General features: G+C 33.2%; 1 protein-coding gene across 8 annotated transcripts in view; it reads left to right on the top strand.

Moving 5' to 3' along the window:
* The window catches only part of LOC143255200 (atrial natriuretic peptide receptor 1-like), a 140,911-nt gene that overhangs the window by 100,416 nt on the left and 14,858 nt on the right, over nucleotides 1–25,637 (top strand). For all 8 annotated transcript variants that reach the window (XM_076510482.1, XM_076510483.1, XM_076510480.1 and 5 more), the window contains 5 exons: nucleotides 930–1,001; nucleotides 4,186–4,351; nucleotides 6,653–6,808; nucleotides 17,595–17,763; nucleotides 24,527–24,676. In XM_076510482.1, coding sequence (XP_076366597.1) covers nucleotides 930–1,001; nucleotides 4,186–4,351; nucleotides 6,653–6,808; nucleotides 17,595–17,763; nucleotides 24,527–24,676 — 713 coding nt within the window. The remainder of the gene's footprint in view (nucleotides 1–929; nucleotides 1,002–4,185; nucleotides 4,352–6,652; nucleotides 6,809–17,594; nucleotides 17,764–24,526; nucleotides 24,677–25,637) is intronic.

Raw genomic sequence — 25,637 nt, 5'->3', positions numbered from 1 at the left:
CAAATAGCCTCATTTTTGAGACTTTTCTCAATTTTGAATGACGTAATATTCCTCAAAATTTCGTCATATATCCCAAAAATAGATCAACCGTACTGCAAAACACAGCTAATGACGCCGTCTGTATGAAAAAAATGACTATTAAAGGAAATCAGCGGGACCAGCGAGCCTACTCCGGCCGCCATGCTGAAAATATTGTAAAATGACCATTTGTTTCAATTAATTTGCACGAGGGTGTAATTTTAAATAAAACATTTTGTTATTTCTCAAAATTTGTAGTGCATAGTAGGGGGATTTAGACATTTTACCAACAAAGCTAGAAAAGAAAATAGTACAATTGTATCAAAGCAATATACATAGAATGATAAATATACTTTTTGGGCCTTCCACTCCAGCCCAGCATGGCCAATCCCTTTCACCCTAAATATGCTCTCTTTTTCAGCCGCGTTGGCAGTATTTAAGTATACGCTTGTAAATGAAATATCTCCTTTTTTTTAATTCTGCAAGGTGAAAAATATATGGCTTTCTATAATGGAATTTTAAGCATGCTAATTTAAAACAGCAACTAAGATTGTATTTTTTTATATCTGGAAATCGAAACCGTAAAAAGTGGTGTTCTCCGGTATCGATAAGTAACAAGTGTTTATTGAATTTTCTTAAGTATACAGAGAGCAAGACGAGACGAGTCTGACCATGTTGCAACAAATAGTTCCTTATTTTTAATATATATTTATCTATAAACCTCACAAATTCTAGAATTTGATCTAAAACCTAACTGATTTATTTTTGTAATTAATGAAAGTGTGAAAGACCAAACGTTTTTTATCAGGAGACCATCAAGTTTTGCAGTTTTAACTTTAGACATACAATTAGTTTTGTGAATAAACTTAATTTGTGTATTAATTTAATTCGTATATAACTGGTGCTCTTAGGATATACTAGAAAATGAAGAGATAAAGCTGGATTGGATGTTCCGATGTTCTTTACTGCAAGACACCGTAAAAGTAGGTAATCTCATTATTCTATATAGATATAATAGTACTGTTTGTTGTACGTTCATATAGTCACTTCGTAGGGTGTGGATATTGTATATTTTATACCAAAACTAATAAGAGGTCCATTTGGTTCATGCGGGCGAACATACACAATTTCAGTTTTGCATTTCTCAGTTCTTATGAGCGTTTTTTATTACTACTTCAATCTCTATAGACGGATCTTCAACAATGTTTTCTTGGATTCACACGGAAACACGTGGAAATTTGTGGTTTCACATTTCGCAGTTTGTAATTGTTGTGGACATTTTTTTAGATAATAATCTAAAAAGAACCAACAGTATATTCATATTTATTAATAAATTATTTGTAAAATTATTAATGAATATCAAATGTCTTCTAATATGTCTGGATGTAATCATTCATTTTTTCAGAGCAGCCACACTAACTTTATCCGTCTGTTCATAAATCAGTACATATTTCCCAAGCACGCACGCTTGAAAGACATGAAATCAAAATCAAAATAGAAACTACGTTTGTAGTAATAGTTTCTTTTTGAGTTTACTTACTGGTGAAATATATTTTATTATAATTTACAACTTTTACTGTAATCAGCATTTGTTTTCAGAAAAACGTTCTTAACTGTAAAAATTTGTGTACTTCATAATGATCGTACGTGTTCTAAAAAAACTAATCTTACTCACGCTATAACCTGTAAATTGTAATAAAATAAGTTTGTAACAGTTTAATAACTCATGAATAATAATTAACAACATGAAAATCGAATGAAAGGGGTGGCATTAAATTTGGGTAGAAGCATATAGATGGCATGACAACCGCACAATGTATAGTTTTACCACTTGACGCATGTGTACAAAATATATGCGAAATACGTCTTCAAGAAAAGGTCAGAGTTATTCTGAAATATGACCTAGAACCATAGTAAACTTTATTTCATGTCCAAATAGAGCAATAATATCAAAGCAATATACATCCAATGTTCATTGTACTTTCTGCACATTTCAGTACAGCCCGGCATGGTTAGGACGTTCGACTCGTAAATTAAGAGTCGCTGGTTCGAACCCCCATCACATCAAACATGCTCGTCCATTCAGTAGTAGGGGCTTTATAAAGTGACGGTAAGTCGCACTATTCATTGGTAAAAGAGTATTCCAAGAGTTGACGGTGGGTGTTGATGACTAGCTGCCTTTCCTATAGTCTCACTTTGTTAAATTAGGGAAGGCAATCGCAAATAACTTTCGTGTAGCTTTCCGCGAAATTGATAAAACAATGATCAAACCATTTCAGTCATATACTTAAAATGAGTGGCAAAAACAAGCGTATCGTGTCTTATCATTTTACAGCTTTACAAACAATATATCCATTGTTTTCTATAAATATTAGCTTGTAATTATTGTAAATTAATCTTACAAAAACTGATACACGAATAATGTCTTTCATCTGTTGGAATGTTTATAGCAATCTACCATTGCTATCACTAATAGCTTTGCATATTTGTGGGATTGTATCCGTGTATTTTCTTTCAAATATTATGATATATTTATATTTCATATTTATTGAGGCCTTCTTTAGTGCAACTGTTACACTTTTTTAGCATAAAGTCCGGCAAATTCTACATCTGTTCCAAGATGCTAAAGGTCTGAACTTTTTAATGGCCCTTCTATTCACTGTATATCTTTTGATATTTCTGAATTTATCACTACTGATTAATCTATCGTGATATTTATACCAGTTCATGATTCTATCAGTTTTGTGAAGTTGGGTGACGTGTATACAAAGAGAAAATCGGCTATGATGAATTTTCCAGCATTTTAAAGTAAAAGCTTTTATTTCATAGCTGCAACAAATCAAACCTACAGGAGCAATTGGATGCCCTAAGAAATTTGCACAATGCTGTATATATATATATATATATATACATACAACCTTAAAAACTTTAGTAATTTCTATATATAGTAATGGTCAAAAATAAATAGCAGAATTAAAATGTGACACGAAAGATATCTGAGGAATAACACTAGGTAACACAGATAACACTATGTAACACAAATTTTGTTCCTGGATAGTACGTGTTATTTCTTAATTGCTTATGTTATAAAAGTACAGGAAGTGGCCATTATTCCCTTCAAACTTTGCTTTTGCGACCTGGATAATGAAATTTAAAAATTTTCTACGTAAAAACGGGCAAATTTGCACATTTTCATTTACATAAGGTCTGAATAAAACAACATATGAATCAAGATTTACATGTATTTATACTGAAGTTATCCAAAAATGAACAAAAAATATTTAGAAACGAGTAGTTTTTCGAGATTTGTGACTGTAATGTAAATCACTTTCACGTGTCAGCCCCTAAATACAATCTACCATTATGTATTTGTTATACGCTCCTTGGTAGCAGTGTTCAAAGTCCAGTATATCTTGGTGGAAGCGCTCGCCTTGCTCCTCTGAATATGCTCCCATGTTTTCTTTGAATTTATCAAAGAGTTTGCCTATGTACTTAGAACTGTAAAATCCGCGGTTCAATTTCCTGTGGTGTACATGGCAAGTAGCTCAATGTGACTTTGCTCTAACGATAAGTTTTTCACCGTAGTCCAAAGTAAAACCTTTAGCGTATAAAATGTTTGTGCAAAATACGTTTTAAAATATTAATTTCAACTACAAAAACTATCTATTATCTTAAATATAAAATTACAATAAAATCAGTATATTTTTAATTGACTGTTTTTTTTTTACATTTAAGTTATAAGAATGAAATATAAAGATCATTCGTGGTTTGGAAATTTGAAAACTTACTTATTAAATGGGAACTGTGTTAGCAAGTTACTTTTAAGGATAGCTTTCTTGTATTGTTGTTTTGAATTAAACATAGATCTACACAATAGGCTGTCTGTGATCTGCCCACAACGAGTATCGTAGTTCGGTTGTTAGCGTTGTAAGTCCGCAGACATACAGCTGTGCCACTGGAGGCAGTTTTCTTTTAATTTTATGATTATGATTTTATTTAAATAAGGACAAAATACTTTTTTTTCCTGAAAATCACTTGAATTATTTGTTAATAAATCAAGCGATCACTTAGAAAATAAAAAAATATAAGAGTAAATCGTAAATCAATAAGAATAAACCAATAGTGACTTAGAAAATTCATGACAACTCTGGGTTGTAAATCGTGTAGGGAATGGCCTATCTTCATAACAGTGAAATCCGTTCTCATGGCAACTTGAAGTCGTCTAACTGCGTGGTAGATAGTAGGTTTGTCTTAAAGATAACTGATATTGGTCTCCATGCTCTTAGAACATCGGACGAAAACGAAAATGGAGAATCGTACGCCTACTGGAGAAGTAAGTCATGATGGACGATATCATATTCAAGTTTGTACTGTTCTTAACTTTATGTTAAAAAAGTTTTCAAAAGTAATTTCCGGGGTTTTCAAGGCACAAATCTTCAATAATATAACATTAAAGAAAACTTCAAAATCTTTTTTAAGAAAGTATTTAAAAAGATATTCTCAAGACGGCTGATATGTGTATTGAAACTTTAATTACCATAAGGTAGAGAACAACGTTTGGACCTTCTTAAGTTATCTTCAGGTTAATAAAGAGAGTTTACAACTGACCGTTGCCGGACACATGTCTTAGGGATGAGAGTGTAAACGGGTACGAGATTGTAGGGGGCGTTGCAGTGTATGTTTGGTAATTGATCAGTACAGGTATAAAGGTGTTCCTTTATACTGGTTTAATTTTGGTTGGAATTTTTGTATAAATATGGCTTCTTTGATTTTGCTTTTGTTTATATTTGTTTCTCTATTTTAATATATTGGTGTTTTATATGGCTATGTTTTGTTTATTTTATTTGCAGTATTCAAAAACGTGTGAAGATGATTTTGTGTTCTTTGAATGTGGTTTCAATTTTTTACTTGTTTCTCCAGTTTAGAAGTCATGACAGTTCTTGCATTGTATGTTATAAATGATATTGGTGTTGGGTTTGTCAGCGTAGTTTTGATATAGTATGGACTTTAGTTTTGTACTTGATTATTGAACAAATTTAGTGTTTACAGAAATGTTATGTTTTGTTATGTGTTTTTATTTAAATGTTGGTCAAATTTTCACTGATATCAGGAATGTATGATATGCATCAGTGTAAAAGTTTGTAGTTTGTTGTTTCTTGGAATTTATTATTGTTTGTTTGTTATCGATTGTGTTGTTGATCTAGCTGTGTGCGTATAATTTTTTCAACGATGATTGGAGAACATTTGTTGATGTTGATGAAGTGTTGTTTTATTTTGTTAATTTCATCGGGTGAGCATAGTTTTGTGGCTGTGTTTATTTAGTGTCTTAATGTGTTGAGTTTTTGTTTTGTTTCATCTACTGAGTATGAGTGATTTTTCTGTGGATTTCTATTTTGAATTGTTTATCGGTTCTTGTGATCTTGAGGTTGAGAAATACTATTTGGTTCGTGTTTTCGAGTTCGGAAGTGAACTTAATGTCAAGGTGTATGATGATAACGTGGTCGAAAAACACCTAAATGTGTGTTCTGTAGATGTGAGTCCAGCCACCTAAATGTGTGTTCTGTAGATGTGAGTCCAGCAAATGTATCGTCAACATACCTGTACTAGTATAGTGGTGGGTGTAAGGCTGAACTGATTGTTTGAAATGTTGGCCAGAACTGGTGACACGGGATTTCCAATACTTAAGCCATTTATTTGCAGGAATTTTTGGTGGTAGTGAATTCTATAAGGGTTGCTAATTGGTTGCTGGGAATGTGTATCAATGTGCTGGGGTCATGGATATAAAGTTTTAAGGCTGCCTTGCAGGCTTCAATTGTTGGACTTCTGTAAAGAGAAAGATTACATCAAAACTGGCCATTAAGGCTTTATGATTTAGTTGATTGTGAATAAATTTAAAGTTAAAAAGAGTCTTTGAAAAATTAGTCGGCTGATGTTACATTTTTAGAAAATGCCTATGTTATGTATTTACCGAGGTTGTTAACCTGAAGATGACCCCAGAAGGTCGAAACGTTGTTCTGTATGTTATTTTAGTTAAAGTTTTAATTCTCGTACCAGCTATCTTTAGAATACAATTTTACGTCAAGTGAATTTCTTGTCATCACGAACAAACATATTTAAAATGTTCTTTTTCATCTGAAAATTTATGTATAAAGGAATTACGTTCCTTTTGAAAATATACTTACGTAGTGAGGTAGTAATCACGTTCATAGATAAAGGTTTATACTGATATTACAAATTTAGTTATTATTTATCACACAATTTAAAAAGTGCACCAGAAATTGGTTTCCAAGACCCTCCTATCATTCACATTAATACTTAACAATGAGTTGGTGTAAGCTAATTCAATTATTCATTTGCATTAACGAATTCAATCGAGTATCTGCGTTTATGAATGAAGAATGTATTTTCCGAATTGTTAAAAAGTTTAATCCTATTCAATCCGAATTAGTTTTAAGTTCTAACATCTCTGTAATACTTTCTTTATTATTGTTATTATTAAAACTTGTTTATTTTTCAAATATTATTGTTAAATATTTAAATATTTATATCTTTTTTCTACTGTAAAAACAGCAAGTAAATATCCATACTTAAACTTACAATATGTCATTCTCTTCTTTTATTATTATCTATTTAGAAAAGCTGTGGACTGCACCAGAGATACTGAGAATGTCTAATCCAGCACCAGAGGGCACACAAAAGGGGGATGTATACTCATTTGCAATAATCGCCCACGAGGTGGTTGTACGCCAAGGCCCTTTTTATTTAGGAGAAATGGATTTAAGTCCAAAAGGTTAAGATATAATATTTCTTCATTATGAGTTGATGCCTTTTTTTTTAAAAAAAAAGGTTAGAATTGTTAACATGTTGCGTTGAAACAAACTCGAGTATCCAATTTATATTAAACAATTTATTTGGACTATTAAATGTGTTTTTTAATTTTCGTAATCCACAACTTTTTAGCTGTGTTATATTCTACGATCTTAAAAGTCTTCTACTGGCGCGAGACGTTTAGTAAACAACGATATCTAACGAAACAATTCGGATCAAAAGTTGCTTAGCGACAAGTGTTGCTTTACAACAATTAGCCTTAAGCTTAATATGCTAAAATAAAATAATGCTATGTATTATTATTGTAGTATGTTAACATAATTATAGCATTATTTTAACATACCACAATAATTATACGGCTTGTTATATTTTTGACTTTGTAACATTATCTTATTTTAGCTTATTAGACTTCAGGCCTATCGTTCTATAGAAACTTAGGGTTTGTTCTTGTTTCTTGTTGTTGCTAGGCAACTTGTTATTTAAAACAATTAGCCTTAAGCCTAACATGCTAAAATAAAATAATATTACACATTATTATTGTGGTATGTTAACATAATACTTGTGCATTAAAACACTAAAAAGAATTGAATACAGTCCAAATAAATTACTTAGTATAAAAACTGGATATTTACATTAACAGCCTGATAAGTTAAAGTATTCAGTTACAAATATCTCTTTCAACAAGTTTCATTTTCCATTCAAAAATAAATAACTTTGCATTCTGAGGCTCTATTTTACGAGAAATCAGTAAATTCATTTACGTTTCTTTCCTTGGACTAAAAGTTAATATTTCATAAATAGGTATGAAGAATTTATTTGGAAGTTTGATTATTTTAATAAATATTTCCTCGAATGCAAATGGTACTCTTATATTTCAGTATATCCCATTTTGAAGTTGTACTTAATACAATAACCTTTAAGTCTTAGCTCTAGATCTTTTCTTAAATACATTCGCGTGAAAATGTTCTGAACATTTTTTACACAATATGATTATTTAAAACATGCCTATTATTATTACAAAACTTAATTTACTTCAATTGAAACTTTTATTTTCTCCACAATGTATTTGCTTTTCACAGGAACGCGTAATTTTAAAACTTGCTTTTTATGATCAGTCTTTCTGAATATTTTGATTAAATATCGATACTCTCGAACTGTAACTTTATTTTTATCTTGAAAGTTATAAAAACAGCACATTCGAACTTCTGATACATCTTCCAAAATAGAAGAACCTTTCTCTGTACTTGCTGGTAACCCTGACTACAGCTGTTGCATATCTGAGCTAGGAAATCTCCACGTTACATTTCAGTAGCTTTCAAAGATATCGGAATAGATTTTACAAAAACTTTATCGTTGTTTCTTCACTACTATACGCTTCGCTCGTAACGTATTTGCCTCTCATCGATTTTACCGCCCTCTATGCAACGGTAAAGTCATTCTGAATTCGTTGATAAAAGAATAGCCCAAGAGTTGGCGGTGGCTAGTGATAACTAGCTGGCTTCAATTTAGTCTAACACTGCTAAAACATGGACTGCTAGCGCAGATAGTCCTCGTGTAGCTTTGCGTGAAATTCAAAAAGAAACAAACAAACAAAACAATCAATACCACCTACCCAGTGGCATAGCGATATGACTGCGGACTTACACTAGATTTAGATACCCGTGATGGTCAGAGCACAGATAGTTCTTTGTGTAGCTTTGTGTTTAACTACAGAAAAATCTAACCTGAGTTGAAAATTGATTTAATGTGCTACCCTTAGTTTCTCTTAGACACAGGAGACAAATTCAAATTTATAAACTTCACATTCATTTAATGCGATTTTACATTCGAAAATATTTTTTATGAAATACTTCCTAACATGTTATGTCTATTTTATAACAGAGGGAACACTGAAATACTGAACGCCTATTTTATAACAAAGGGAACAGTGAAATGGTTAACGCCTATTTTATAACAGAGGGAATAATGAAACACTGAACGTTTAGTTTATAACAGAAGGAACAGTGAAACACTGAACGTATATTTTATATAAGTGAAAACAGTGAAATACTCTTTTTTAAAAGAGAGGGAACAGTGAAATACTGAACATCTATCTTATAATAATGGAAACAGTGAAACACTGAACGTCTATTTTATAACAAAGGTAACAGTGAAACGTTGAACGTCTATTTCATAACACAGGGAACATTGGAACACTGAATGTTTATTTTATAATAGAGGGAACAGTTGAACACTAAAACATTTATTAATAACAGAAAGAAATGTGGACCACGTTTATTTTGTAGCAAAGGGAACAGTGTAACTTTGAAATGTATATTTTGTAACAGAAGGAACAGTGGAACATTATTATTTAATAGCATAAGGAACACTGAAATGTTTATTGTATAACAGAGGGAAAATTGAAGCAGTTTTATTTTGTAGTACAGGGAACAACTGAACAGATAATTTATTTTATAACGTAGGTAAGAACCGTGGTATTGCAAAGTTATTATTCTGGGTGTTAGCAAAATATGATAAAAAGGCATATACTAAACATTAAGGAGAAATCTGTTCTACAGGGAGGTTATGCTATAATCACAGCTCTCACAGTTATTTGGGTATTAATGTTTATATACCCCGGGGGGCAGGTTTCGTTAACCTATTCCTCCTTCCTTTGTATTTATTTCAGCATCTGTCAAGTGTATTTATATATTGTACACAAGGGCCAGAGTAACCCGCTCTTACTCAGGCCTCTATCAGGGCAATATACATGCATTATCTACACATACACTTGGTGCAAATATATCATTTCTCTTTATAGTTCCATACTTATTTGCACTTTCAATATATAGGTATCAACTATAAAACATTCACATAAATCCATTTCTATGTTTATTAGTTAACCCCTAAACTAATGCAGAGTCTAATTTGCAGGTGGCCTCTTTCTTTAATTTTGAAAATATATATTTATTGGGGAAAGGTGTTTAATTTGTTTTTGTTTGTTTGTTTTTGAAATTCGCGCAAAGCTACACGAGGGCTATCTGCGCTAAAGGTGCTTAGATCTATTCTCATCATGTATACAGTACCTGTCTAGTTCACTTACAAGCTCGTTTTTTCTCCAATTTGATGTCAAAATAATTTGTTGTACTATCACAGCTAGGTCTGTGATAGTTTGTTTTATTTTCGAATTTCGCGTAAAGCTACACGAGGGCTATCTGCACTGTTTGTGATAGAATAAAACCAAAAAACGGTGTGCTTATGCTGGTTACACTAAGTTAATTTTTTCGAACACCAATTATTCATCTATTTGCACTACCTTATTTGAAATATAGGGAACAGTTTGAGTGTTATTTACAAATAACAGACTTGAGTTTACAGTACTATTTTGAGAAATTAGAGAGACACCGATTCTTGCATCTAGTTTTTATTGTAGTCATTGTTGTACTATATTTTTAAAAGTATTATCATTTAGAAACTAAAAGCACTAAATATGGAAAGAGATATAAAGTATTATTTGTTTTAACGTAAAAGAAACTTACACGTTATATATATATATATATATATATACACTGCTGGCCAAAATCTTAAGTCCAATGAAAATAAAGAAAAAATATGCATTTTACGTTGTTAGACTCAACCACTAATTTGAGTAGAGCTTCGAAAGATGATAATAAGAAAAGGAAAATAAAAATAAAAATACGTTTTTAGCATTTAATAGGGAAGATGTGAACACTATGAAATTAGCCTAAATACTAGCTGGTCAAAAGTTTAAGACCATACTGAAACGAAGCGTTAATCGGCAAACACGTAACGAAATTTAGTTATTTGTGTTCAAGCATTAGCGTTGTCAACATCTCCTGTGTTACATTGGCTAAAAACATGGCAAAGGCTAAAACGTCGACAGAGTTTGAACGTGGCAGAATTGTCGAGCTGCAAAAGCAAGGTCTCTCTCAACGTGCCATCGCTGGTGAATTGGGCGTAGCAAAACTGCTGTTGCAAATTTCTTAAAAGACCCTGAATGATACGAAACGAGAATTTCAAGAGGTTGGCCCAAGAAAATTTCGCCGGCGTTGAGCAGGAAGATTTGACGGATTGTCCAGCAAGACACCAGCCGATCTTCGAACCAGGTTAAGACCCTTACGAACGCAGAATGCAGCTCAAGAACAATGAGACGGCATCTACAAGAGTAATGATTTAAAAACCGTAAACGTCTTCAAAAACCACGCCTCCTTCCACACCACGAAACAACTCGGTTAAACTTTGCTGAGAAGCACCAAACATGGGACGTAGAAACGTGGACGAAGGATTTGTTCTCTGGTGAGAAAAAATTTAACGTGGATGGTCCAGATGGCTTCCAACGTTAGTGGCACGATAAGGATATCCCATCGGAGACATTTTCTACACGACACAGTGGAGGAGGTTCTTTCATGATCTGGGGTGCTTTCTCTTTCTATAGAACAAGGGAGCTTCAGGTTATACAGGGGAGTCAAACAGCAGCTGGTTACATTGGCATGTTGGAGAGAGCATCCTTATTGACTGAAGGCCCTCGCTTGTGTGTAAAGGAATGGATCTTTTAGCAGGACAACGCTGCAATCCACAATGCCCGCAGGACAAAGGACTATTTCATGGCGAATAACGTGATTCTTTTGGACCATCCAGCGTGTTCGCCTGAAAATATTTGGGAGTGGATGGCAAGGGAAGTCTATAGAAATGGACATCAAATCCAAACAGTGCATGATCTTCGTGAAGCCATCTTCACCACTTGGAGTAACATTCCAGCCAGCCTACTGCAAACGCTCATATCGACCATGCCAAAGCGAATGTTTAAAGTTATTCGCAATGACGACTGTGCAACTCACTACTGAGACCTCTTGCTGAGCATTTCCTACCCTGTTTAGGATTTCTTTTTGGTATGGTCTTAAACTTTTGACCAGCTAGTATTTAGGATAATTTCATGTTGTTTACATTTTTCCTATTAAATGCTAAAAAAAGTGTTTTTTTTTTATTTTCCCTTTTCTTATTTTCATCTTTCGAAGCTCTATTCAAATAAGTGGTTGAGTCTAACAACGCAAAATGCATATTTTTCTTTATGTTCATTGGCCTTAAGATTTTGGCCAGCAGAGTATATACACCAACGAACATAATTATCGAAACACAAACATTAAACATGTATAAAAATGACAAACAAATTAATAATAACAAATAGGGGTGCGTGTATTAATTGCACAAAGTATTTTCTCAGATAAACGAATACTTTTCTTATAAATCCTTTGTTTAGCGTAGAGCATTATACTCTTCTTTTGTTGTCATACAGTTTATAAATGTGCGATTGTGGAATATTGTTCCAAGTATTTCATATTATTTCCCACAGTTTAGCCATATTGTTTGGCTACCTTTTGATCTTCTCAGTTTTTACATGTGCCAGTATAGTTTCAAGTATATATATACTGGGACGTGGTACGGGCCAAGGCACAGCTACAAATGTTCTTATGAAGATACCTTTCCACCACATTTGCTGTATGTTTTGGTTCATTGCCGTACTGGAAGATGAACGTCTCCCAGTAATAAGGAACCATAATTGTCATGTACTTGAGAAGCTGGGAAGGAGGGATTGGTTTGAACTTTGCGTAATTCACTAACACCTTGGTTGAAATGCATCTTAAACTTGCACTAATTCTCATCATACGTATTTGGGGTTTACACAAAAGTTTCGTAAGATCAGCAAACTCTATATATATTCCGATTAACCCTAATGTTTCTATGAAGTTCAGCATTCAACACTATGTCAACAAAAACCCTCCCACAATGTTTATACATAAACAATTATGATTTAAAAAAAAGAAATGCAGTTGCTACGTGTTCAAAGCGCACTTCATAGCAATGCTTTCACTTTTCAAATAATCGATCATAAATTGAACAAATAGTGAAATAAAACATTCATAAGTGAACAGATTTAACAGCTTCAATTATAATGCAATGTATGTATATTAAAAATATCCTTTTTTTTAGCTTCTGGAATAAGAAGCTTTTTAACAGTTGTTAAAAACTACGCAATGAGAAACCACTTATCGCAGAAAATGAGAATTTTTCATACACTATATCAGAGAGTTACTTAGCAATCTATCCAAATAGCCGAGAATGCAGAAAAATCCAAAATAATATGTTCTGACTTCCCAAGTAAAGTAATTATTATTCTGTATTATGATAACACATTCATATCCCAGATGTTCACAAAATATGGCCAAGATTGATGTGCAGAGTTTTATTTATGATCATATCGAGTAGAAGGAATTAAGTTAGCACCCTGAGTAGAAAATGTTTTAGATAAATCAGGCCACACTTTACGCCAATAATGAAATGAATCGCCACATCTACTTGACTACAGTACTAAAACCAGAGAACATAAAGGGCGACTATTTGGTAACTCCTGTTGGTATACTTGACTACAGAACTAAAACCAGAGAACATAAAGGGCGACTATTTGGTAACTCCTGTTGGTATATAATATTGTTTACTCCTTTTTCATCGAGTCAACAATGACTGAAGAATCCTGCTTTGCTCATTTTGGGAAAATACTTGTTTATTTATCGCGGAGTTGGAAAACACTTCGGAGGATATGTTATTTAAGCAGGATAGTAGGCATTGAATGTTAGACAATAGTTTAATGTTGCTTTAACTGACAGATGGATACTGGACCAATGGCATGATTTGTGGAAGATTTCCTTATCTTGAAAGTTTTTTATTTGAGACACACTGAACACTTGGGATATACTACTTATCCGTATAACCAGCAATACATGAAGCAGAGGATTATACCTCCCTGCACAAATACTACAAAACGTGAGACTCAACCTTAGCGTTTGTTTATTTCTTCACAAGTAATTGGCCACCAGACCAAAGACCTCAAGGTACATGCATACATTGCGAATTTTTAATGTGAAAATAACCAGTTGGCAGCTATACTTAATCAAATAGTACAGTTGTCTGTCTCTTTTAACACATATACAGCAGAAAATGCAGAGAGTGTTTGGAAGCATCACGTCTCAAACCCATACAAGACTCCATCTCGGGCTCCATCTGAGCAACAACAACAAAACGACACTGTTTCATGATGTCAAAGCATATGTTTTAAACAAATGTAAAGACACAAAATAGAAACACCAAGGTAGTAATCGGCTTCTGAGTTTATTAGTTTTAGTTCGTTTTGAATCTCGCGCAAAGTACACGAGGGATATCTGCGCTAGTTGTTCCTAATTAAGTAGTGTTAGATTAAAGGAAAGGCAGCTGGTTAACACTATCCACCGCCAACTTTTTGGCTACACTTTTACTAACAAATAGTGAATATTACTTTTAAAATATAACGAATCGATTCACGCGCATCTCGTCCGCAAAATAATCAAGAGAATCAAATATGCATAAGATTATTTATGTTTATATATTTAACACAATAAGATTATTCATGTTTATATATTTAACACGATAAGATTTTTCATGTTTATATATTTAACACGATAAGATTATTCATGTTTATATATTTAACACGATGAGATTGTTAATGTTTATATATTTAACACGATAAGATTATTCATGTTTATATATTTAACACGATAAAATTGTTCATGTTTATATATTTAACACGATAAAATTGTTCATGTTTATATATTTAACACGATAAGATTATTCATGTTTATATATTTAACACGATAAGATTATTCATGTTTATATATTTAACATGATAAGATTATTCATATTTATATATTTAACACGATAAGATTGTTCATGTTTATATATTTAACACGATAAGATTGTTCATGTTTATATATTTAACACGATAAGATTATTCATGTTTATATATATAACACGACATTTGTCCTTACATAAAGTTCAGTTCTTCTGTGCTTGGAACTATGCACAAATTTGTACATTTTAGGAAAGATTTTTAAATATATATTAAATATAAGTATTTTGAAATGTTATTTGCTAATTTTAAACTTTTATTTTTGCATTTGAAGTGACTGTTAATTTGATATTGACACATCGCTTTTTTCTCTAACACTAAAATTCGTGGTTCGATTCCTCGAAGAGGATAGAGAAAGAGACCCAATGTGGCTTTGCTATAAAACAAATAAACTATAACTACTTGTTTTTTTTATTCTTGTACCGGTTGGTTACAGGGATGTCTTAGGTGTGTTCACAGGAGACGAATACCGAATCCTTGCGGTTGTACATATTTGATATGACTTTTATTTCCACATCAAACTTGCCTCACTGCTGTTGTTAAAGTTGCTGTTTTATATTTTTCCACATTAGACTACTACATTGAAATAGTTAACATTTATTACTTGCTAATTAGTAAGTATTTTTGAAAACACCACAAGTTAAAACATTTTAATTTCAAAATTTTTGCAATGTCATTATTTATTACTTGCTAATGCTATTGTAGTTTAAGACATACGATAATGACAGGAAAAGGGTTGTTATAGTATTAGAACCTCTTAAATGAGCAAGCAACAACTTCGACATAATTAAAACCATTGTAAATATCTATAGGCAAAGCTACTCTACTAACATGAATGTTTGTGCTTCTTTCATAGCTCTTAAAATAGTTATTCCATTTGTTTGTGAGTCGTGCATTTCTAAACCAGGAAACGTGGTTATTGATAGTATTTATAGATGGCGCTCCTACTGCTTTACAGAAATGTTAGCAAACGAAATGACGGGTGTTTGTATTTAAGTGTAACCAATCCCACGGACCGCCATGGCCAGGTAGTTAAGGCGGTCGACTTGCAATCTGAGGGTCGCGGGTTCGAATCACCGTCGCATCAAACATGTTCGCCCTTTCAGCCGTGTGGGCGTTGATATGGTACGGTCAATCCCACTATTCGTTAGTAACATAATAGCCTAAGAGTTGACGGTGGGTGGTGATGACTAGCTGTCTTTCCTCTAGTCCTATACTGCTAAATTAGGGACGGTTAGCGAAGATAGTCCTCGTGTAGTTTTGCGCGAAATTCAAAAACAAAGAAACCAATCCCACGCAATAACAAAACCTCTTCCCTGAACAGATATCTTGTTTTCATACGAAGAACAATTTCTACATATTTATGAGAAAAAACGGGTACTATTCAGTGGGTTGCGTATAATATTTAACGTGTCCTCTAAATGAAAAAAAAATTTCAGCTTTCGAATACCATAGAGCACCTGGAATAAACAAAGCAAATATTATGTTTATGTGAAAAACGAAGAACAATAGTAATAAAGCTTACATTGATTGATTATTTGGAATTAAGCACAAAGCTACACACTGGACTGTCTGCGCTCTGCCCATCACGGGTATCGAAACCCAGTTTTTAGCTGTGTGAGTCCGCAGACATGCAGTTGTGCCAATTTGGGGATAAAGCATACACCCTTACATCAATGCATTCACTCGTATCTACCTATCTATTTATACCTAGTCAGTGATCATTTTGTTGTCATGGTAGTTAGACGGTGGGTGGTGATGACTAAGTGCCTTCCCTCTAGTCTTACACTGCTATGTCAGGGACGGCTAGCGCAGATAGCCCTCGAGTAGCTTTGCATGAAATTCAAAAACAAAGAAACAAGAATAGCAAAAAGAAGCCAATGCGCCTATTGGAGTAGCTGACAATATAGCTGTTGTGTTTTTGTCATCTGAAAACGTTTTTTTTAATACATTTTGGTAGAAGATCTGCATTTGAAAAAAAAAATCCAAACTTGCGGTAAACTTCTATACTTTACTCTTTATCCTGATAATATAATGCGTAGAGCGATGCAACGTTATTTTCAGCCCTCTTATAACATTTTGAGTGCACATGAATGTTCCATTATTCGCTTTCTGCTGGTAACGACTGCAATATAAGACATATAAAGTATTGTTATTTCACTTGTTTTTTCTTTCTGTGGGAAAACATTATTTAAAAAGTTTTCAGGACCACTGAAGCTTAATAATGAGCATTTATTATTTCAATATTAATACATCATGAGTATTAATTATTATTTGTGATTTTTGTTGTATATTAACACTTAAACATACTGTTTGAGGTTAGTCTGCCCGTTGTTATTTCTATTTCTGTAGTGTGTCATAAGTTAGGGTTAAAAATCACTGGAATACACTTCTTGTTTGCCAATTCCTAAAGTGCATTAAAGCTTGTTCTTGTTACGCGGGTAACAACGTATTCTAATAGCTTAAGGTTAGTTGAGCTCGTATACTGGCATGAACAATTGTTTTCGTTCAAAATAGCAAAAATTCCTTTTATTCGTTGTCTTAATTCTATACACCCTTATATCAATTTGTATTTCTACTCCTGAACACAGGAGCCTAGTGTAGGAATCTCTGTCATTCGAAACTATTCAAATTTAAACAAGTACTTTATACCCCTAAACTCAAAGGCTCAGTGGAGAAGTCTGTGCACAGTTAAAACTATTCACATTAAAACAAGTACTTCTATAAAATTAAATGCAAAATTATGTTAATCGTTTCACTCGTGTGAAAGAAATTAGATACTATATACATTCGATTCGTTGTTTCTAGCGAATACCGTTCTTTTTATTCCAAAGCATTCTAGTAAATTTTTTACACCTTAAACTTTGCTAAAAATTAATTCTTTAATGATTCTCTTCAAAGAAAAAATGAGACAAATTTTTGGTCACGTGTGATCATTAATGGTGAGGTGGTTCGTACATTAACTGTTTTGTTCTGAGAAATGTTTGCTGAAATTATTCAAAAAGACAGATTTTACTTTTGTCATCTTCAGAAATTATCTCACGTGTCAAGGAAAGTAAGACGCCTCCGTTTCGACCATTTCTTGATGAAGATACCTATGATGAAGAAGTGTTACAGATGATTAATAAGTGTTGGGCTGAAGATCCAATGGAACGCCCAGATTTTCATCTGTTGAAATCTGTGGTCCGTCGACTTAGCAAGTATGTGTTGGTAAACATAATTTTTTTTCCGAACCTTCATATTTTATTTTTACAAGTATAAATAACTACCTAACAGTTGGATAACTCCTAGCTCTATCCACTAACTTTCTGTTTTATCTTAAGCGTTAAATTGTTAAAGATAACTAAAATTAAAGGTGTTTCTGTTCATTTTTTCTAACGCTTTGTGCTTTACAATTGACTGTCTGTGCTTTGTCGATCTTGGGTATCTAGGCCCAATTTCTGTGTTATACGCCCTCACTATTATTACTGAGACACCGAAAGGCATACATATGTAAACTGGTGTTTAGCCCTCGTCCAAAATTACACCCTAACTTCACATTTCATAGATAACTAAAATAAATAAATTATACGCAATCAAGTTTGGCCAACAAGGAAACAGAAAACTGCAGTCAAGTTAGTTAAACGTCGGTAAATTTCTTTGTTAGCTAATAAATATTAAAATCATTCATGAAATGAACTCGTGGCGTATTCATAGAACAACTGTTGGTGAAAATTAATTACATTAACAACTTATAATATATTAATATTGAAAAACCACTGCGTTTTGGTTATACTATGTTCCAACAATGGTTGTTATGTCACATTGCTCAGCAAAAGCATTGTTGTTAGTATATAATAAAATGCACATATAATGAAACTGTTTGTTGATTAAAGAGTTTATTTATTAAAAATGGTGGTGACATAACAGAAACTAGTTTAATTTAGAAAAGTTTTAAGTTTAAAATTAAATAGATTTTTTTTATCTTGTGATAACATTTTATGCATTTGGATCTAGGCTAGGTGACCCCACACCACGTCTTTAAATTTAGGGTTGTTATACCAACACTCACTATACTTATAAGGGTTCGCGGCACCTTAATTTATGGTTAGTCACTAAAATGTAATGGACAGACGGTAATCGAACTATTCTAACTGGATAAATACATTTGGGATTTTATGACTCCTAATATTTCGATTTGTTTGTTTTGGAATTTCGCACAAAGCTACTCGAGGGCTATCTGTGCTAGCCGTCCCTAATTTAGTAGTGTAAGACTAGAGGGAAGACAGCTAGTCATCATCACCTACCGTCAACTCTTGGACTACTCTTTTACTAACAAATGGTGGGACTGAGCGTCACATTATAACGCCCCCACGGCTGAAAGGGCGAGCATGTTTAGCGCGACGCGGGCGCGAACCCGCGACCCTCGGATGACGAGTCGCACGCCTTATGCGCTTGGCCATGCCTAATATTTCAAGAAGTCAAGCTTGACATGACACAATGATTTCTTCTTTTACATCACATGTAATAAATACGTTATTAAAGCAATACTTTAATGGATGATAGTTTTCTTAATTTTGGGTTCACCAATTTCATTAATTGCCTCCGAAAGAACCTTCAGGACAGTACCATTAGTAAGAAAAAAATTATGATAAAAAGTTCGCAAATAACGTTAAATTTTTGCTTTGTTTTCCTTATTTTATCAGATATATTCGCGAATATATTTTTATACTGAGTTTGTATTACAAATGAAAACAATATTTTTAATTAGATCTTACAGTTTACGGTTTACAAAATCGTATTTAAAGTGAATGAAAATGGTAAATATCTCACGACTTTGAAACCGGATTTTCAGTTTTCAAAACCATACCCCACATGTAGTATCAGATATTATCAATACATGTCCTTCTTCTCAGATTGATGTTCACAACAGAAACACCAGCTTCTAATTAAAGGAAGTTTCTGTTGTTATGGAACTTTCGTATGAAGCTTCGCGGATTTTTTTTGTTTGCACATGGTTCTCCCTAATTTTGAACATATAGACTAGAAAAAAGTCTATATTATTCTATAATTCTATAATTAACAGTAATTACTGCCAAGGAAGCTAGTAAACAATAACCACCACCAGCTCTTAAGCTACTTTTTGCTGATTAAACAGATGGATATGCAAGACTTTTATAACGTATCCACGATTCCAATATGTGGAGAGGGTTTTGTTGTGACGAATTATAGACAGTAAATCATTAGATTCAAAATCCTGTAAGTTAACCAGTAACTCGGCACTATTAGTATTTTTAGCGTCTAGAATTGAGGTAAGCAACCATTAAAATACCATTAACTTTAAAGTTCACGTAAGTATTATATATAAAGTAATAAAGATTAAGAGGTACTGTAATGAACTGAAAAAATACGTAGAAAGGAAAATATTTTTAATTTGGATAGAGTTTATAAGGTGTAAATTAAACCAAATCTGACTTGTCGAAGAAAGCAGAAAAATAAGTTTATATGTAGACCAAATTCTGTGTCGCTTAATGTCGTATGAATAATATATTAAAATAAAACAACTTAAAACAGAACCAAGATACATACATCATTTTCATTTTCATACAAGTTAAAACCTGCTACATTTTCTATTATATTTTTCAAGACTCTTTATTTAAGATTAGGTATATATAGTTGTTAGTATTTCATAAGAAAGAGAGGCAATCTTTGTGACATTTATAAATGATTATTTTGTTGTTGTAAGTACGGAAGTTTAATTTTTCTACACATTCATATTGCTGTACGTTATGAAATACATTTCTCATATATCCCTCTTTGTTCACTAAGATTACATGAAAGACATTATTCTAGTGGAATATAATACTTAACTTCATAAAAATTATGTTTCTTTCTAAGATCTTTATTCGTTCGCCGAACCAAATGGAATATTGTCTTGTGTAAAAGCGTTGGCGTTTATCGTTTGCTACGAAAAGAGAGGATTTCTGTATAACTCAGAAAATAACAATAAGTTAAATATTATATGTATTTCTGAGATTAAAAAATGTTGTGGAACGTGCTATGTCTTATAGAAATTTCCAAGCTGTTTTTTTTTATATGATTCTATCTTAATTATTGGAATACCGATTTTAAAATATCAGATGTTACATACAGTATGACTGGTTAACACTACGTGTCGCCCCCATCGCTATACCTTTTTCAAGAGGCGATCCGTATTTTTCTGTGTTCGTTGGGCCCGGCATGGTCAAGCATGTTAAGGCGTTCGACCCGTAATCCGAGGGTCGCGGGTTCGAATCCCAGTGGCACCGAACATGCTCGCCCTTTCAGCCGTTGGGGCATTATAATGTGACGGTCAATCCCACTGGTCGTTGGTAAAAGAGTAGCCCAAGGGTTGGTGGTGGGTGGTGATGACTAGCTGCCTTCCCTCTAGTCTTACACTGCTAAATTAGGGATGGCTAGCGCAGATAGCTCTCGAGTAGCTTTGCGCGAAATTAACAAACACAAATCTGTGTTGGTTAACGTCCATTAAATTATATTTGCTTCGGTGTTGTTTTTGTCATATTCCATTACCAGTTGTACCACACATGCAATGATTTAATTCTATTTAACATAAAGGTAGGGACAGATTATCTTTACAGACAATGGTAGTTAACGTATCAAGGAAGATTAGGCCTTTCCTTATCTGGAGTATTTCGATCTTATAATACCTAAATACGTTTAAATCATCCAAAGTATTGATATTAAGAGTAAATCCAGAAATTGATTTAAATATTAACAAAACAGTGAAATGAAAGATAAACACGAACATGGATGAAGAATTTACCAATATTCGTAATTCATGATTTAGAAGGTTTACTTTATAAAGTTAACTGAGCACATGTGGATAGTTTTAAAAGTTCCAAAAATGGCGATCTATACTTACAAAGTTTAATTGATACATTTTGGGTTGCAACGTTCAACTTTAATACAACAAATAGTTTTCAGGATTTTCTGCAATAAAGATATAAGCTGTATCTCTAAAGCAAGGTTTCCATAAGTTATGTAAAAATTACCAGACTTATCCTAGGCTTGTTTTGTTTGGACTAAATAACGATATTTTGGTAGCCAAAGCACTTAAAGACTTTTTAGTTTGTTTGTTGTTAAGCTACACGATCGATTATTTGTGCTGCATTCATCGCGAGTTGTATCAAAATACATTTTTCAGCATTATAGGCTTTCAGATTTTCCGTTGAACTATTAGTGGTGGAGTTACTTTAAATCAGGGTGAAAAGGTCTTGAAAAACCTAACAGTGGATGATTGAAAGAACAACTCTACAAAATAATTCATAACTATGAATTGTAGCAACAGTAAATATCGAATAATTATCAGAAAACTACACAAGAAACTATTTTTATAACTGACATTTTCCATTTCATTTGATTATATATGTCATTAAAAAATATATAATTATATATATTCTCAAGAAAACTTTTCTTTTCCTTATGGCTACTTATTATATTGTGTTATATGACATCTGTATGATTTGACTCTGTTTCATACGCCCTCTAGTGGCACAGCGGCAGGTCTGCGAATCAAGAAAGCTATAAACCGGGTTTCGATATTTGTGGTGGACAGGATACAGATAGTCCATTGTGTAGTTTGTACTTAATTCTAAACAAACAAACAAATTGTTTTATATTTTTTAAAATTTGAAACGAAACTTATCTTCATATAGTTTACTTACGTGTAATCGCAATTACACTTTTGGTGAGGCTCTGTATAATATTCATTAAAAATATATAAATATTTACTCAAAATTACAAAAGAGCTGTTTGTGAGTTTTAAATAAATAGACGCATACGAAATTTTACTTAGCGATGCCGCAGAATAAAGATATGACACTAAAGTCACCAATAAGATGAATCGTTTGAAAAGCGCAAAGAATTTAAGGGTGAGATTTGAAAGAAATTAGTTACTCCACAATAACGTTACTGAACGCCCTCCAGTGGCTCAGTGGTATGTCTGCGGACTTACAATGTTAAAATCAGGGTTTCGATACCCGTGGTGGGCAGAGCACAGATAGCCCATTGTGTAGCTTTGTGCTTAACTCAAAAAACAATAACAACAACGTTATTGAACATGTGACAAAACAGACTGACATTAAATAACCAACAGGTATTTTATTAGTTTCCATCACATATGAAAGAAACAAACGCTTTTTCGTTAATAACAACTAGGCCTCGGCTGATCTAACATGTCTGCTGTTAAACCTTCTCTGCCAATTCTCTTGGGGTAGCTTACAAGTTAGATTATTCGCTTCTTTGTCATACTAAGGCGTATTTGTAAAGAAGTATTACCTAGAAATGTAATATCTTCACACTAAAAAGGCAATATGTTGACTTATTACAGTGGAGCTTATGACTGTAGCACTTTTCGCACACCGTGAGTGACAAAAATATCAAGGAAAAATATATTCTGGGTATTGTTTTATTTGAATTTTGTTCAAAGCTATACTAGAGCTACCTGTGCTAGCCGTCCATAATTTAGCAGTGACGGTCTAGAGGGAAAGTAGCTAGCTAGTCAACACCACCAACGCTTGAACTACTTTTGTTTTGCTAAGAATATTGGGATTGATTGTACATTAGAACGCTCTCACGATTGAAAGGGTGAGTATGTTCGGTGTGGGGGATTCGAATTCTGAGGCTAATCGTGATAGTTGTCAGGTTCATCATGATAAGAAATATGTTTTATGCTTTCATATTTGTTGGCCCGGCATGGCCAAGCGTGTTAAGGCGTGCGACTCGTAATCTGAGGGTCGCGGGTTCGCATCCCCGTCGCGCCAAACATGCTCGCCCTTTCAGCCGTGGGGGGCATTATAATATGACGGTCAATCCCACTACTCGTTGGTAAAAGAGTAGCCCAAGAGTTGGCGGTGGGTGGTGATGACTAGCTGCCTTCACTCTAGTCTTACACTACTAAATTAGGGACGGCTAGCACAGATAGCCCTCGAGCAGCTTTGTGCGAAATTCAAAACTTAATATTTGTTACAGTAAGTCATTTACGTTACTTCATATTTATCAGTTTGTTCGAACAATAATTTTACTTTTAATTTATAATTCGCGAAAAGCAATTTCACTGCAGTGTTCCACTTCAAGTTTTTGTCAGTGTAGTGTACCTGCATCTTGGCAATAGCACTGGAACGTATTTACCATTGCTAAAACCACCGGAGTAAGGCTGTCATGTCAAAAGCATACAGCTATCCCTTCAAGCTTTAAGTAGCCATCTAATATAAGAGGATGACAGTTGCGTCGCCCATTTCAACGGTTCAATCACACAGAAAATTTATGAGCGTTGCGTCTAGTGATTTGGTGAGTATGTATTTGTGTGAAATAGTACGAATACACGTTTCGTTTTTCAGTTCCTTTAGGTATGTGACTGTTGAGCGAATTTTTAGTAGATGTGGCTTGTGTATATAATTAAGATTTTTTTTTATTTTGTTGCATACTGCTACTCTCACCTGATATACGTGAACGGCGTCTGCCGTTGAACTTAGTGTTTGTGGATTCTCACCTTTCCAAAGACGCCACATGTTTTCTACCATGGCTGAGACACTTTTTGCAGGGCTCTTTCTCGATGGCTCTGGTACCCCCAGCTGATTCATATTATTTTATTTTTCAGTGCCTTTAACTACAAAGAATATTCTCGTTTGAGAAATTGTAAATACCTTATTTGAACAAGTTTTATGTCTCTAAATATATAAAAAGTTTGCGGCATAAAGGTTTGTTATCTACCTTTTTCAAAATCGATAAATTTTCAATGGCATCACTACCTACGAAAGTTAAACTATAGTTTTGATACCTGGCATACCACAGAGACTTTATATCGCCCGTGTTTGCCACGAGACTTGCTGATTTGCATATATAAAATCGTTTTAATACAATGCATTTAACCTTCTGTATGCTTAGATTTGCGGATATTTTTAAAGCAAATGTTTATTCTTCTAGAGAAAATACGAGCACTAACATTTTAGACAACTTGTTGTCCCGTATGGAACAGTACGCCAACAACTTGGAATCTCTGGTGGAAGAACGGACAGCAGATTATCTGGAACAGAAACGGAAAGCGGAAGATCTTTTATACCAACTTTTACCAAAGTATGCTCTTGTTTTCACTCTAATACTCTTTCATATCACATTACTTAGGGCGTATTATTTTAGTTTCTATATCGGTATTCTTATGACACTTTACAACTTGTTCTTTTTTCTACTGCTTTGCTTATGTTATTGTTAGAGGAATAGTTTTTAACACTAATACTCCGTCTTTATTATACACGTGGATTTGCGTAGGTAGTAGCGCCCTCTATTATTTTACAAGAAACTCAAAAGCATGAATTGTGAAACTAATCAATATGGATTTCAGTGTATTTTATACTTTTTGAAAACGTTTAAAAATTGTGAACTCACTTTATCATGTAAATATATAACTTGAGAGTTGCTTTTCTTTACAAAGAAATAACAATAACTGATTTGGCTTGTTTTTAAAACTTTAATTTAGATATTCCTTTAATAGATCGTACTTTACGTAAAATATTTGTTCCCTGGTGGGACACCGATAAATCTGCAGATGACTTCTCTAGCATTGATGGAAAGACCTCATGGGTAGGGACTTGTGAAAGAAAGTGAATAAACAAAAGAGTGACCTATAAGTTTTGTTGTAGTTTTTTACACACCAGCTGTTTTTTAAACTTTCAAAGTAATTTCTAATTTGTGATTCGGAAAATAATTGTCGTATTTAAATAGTGTTGTTGGCTCAGGACAACAGAAAGAATGAGTTGCTCATATTTATAATACTAAACGTTGTTGATAATAATTTAACAACTGAGTCATTATTTGTAACGTAGGTCTTTTCTAATAGGGATATATTTAATAAAAAAATGTTTACGACTGTATCATGAAAACCAAAATTAAAAAATTACAACTTAACCTGTATTTTTTCTCTCCCTCTTGTTGAGGTTCATTAATATAAGTTTCTAGATCTTCCACTTTGTTAAATGTTCATTTTCGTAGCAGGATAATTGCGAGTAAAAAGAAGTTTGTAATATGAAAATCAAAATTA

This window comes from Tachypleus tridentatus, chromosome 7 (assembly GCF_004210375.1).
Source record: "Tachypleus tridentatus isolate NWPU-2018 chromosome 7, ASM421037v1, whole genome shotgun sequence".
NCBI lineage: Eukaryota > Metazoa > Arthropoda > Merostomata > Xiphosura > Limulidae > Tachypleus > Tachypleus tridentatus.
Note: the sequence above shows the minus strand (reverse complement) of the source record. Positions and strands in the feature narration are given on the sequence as shown.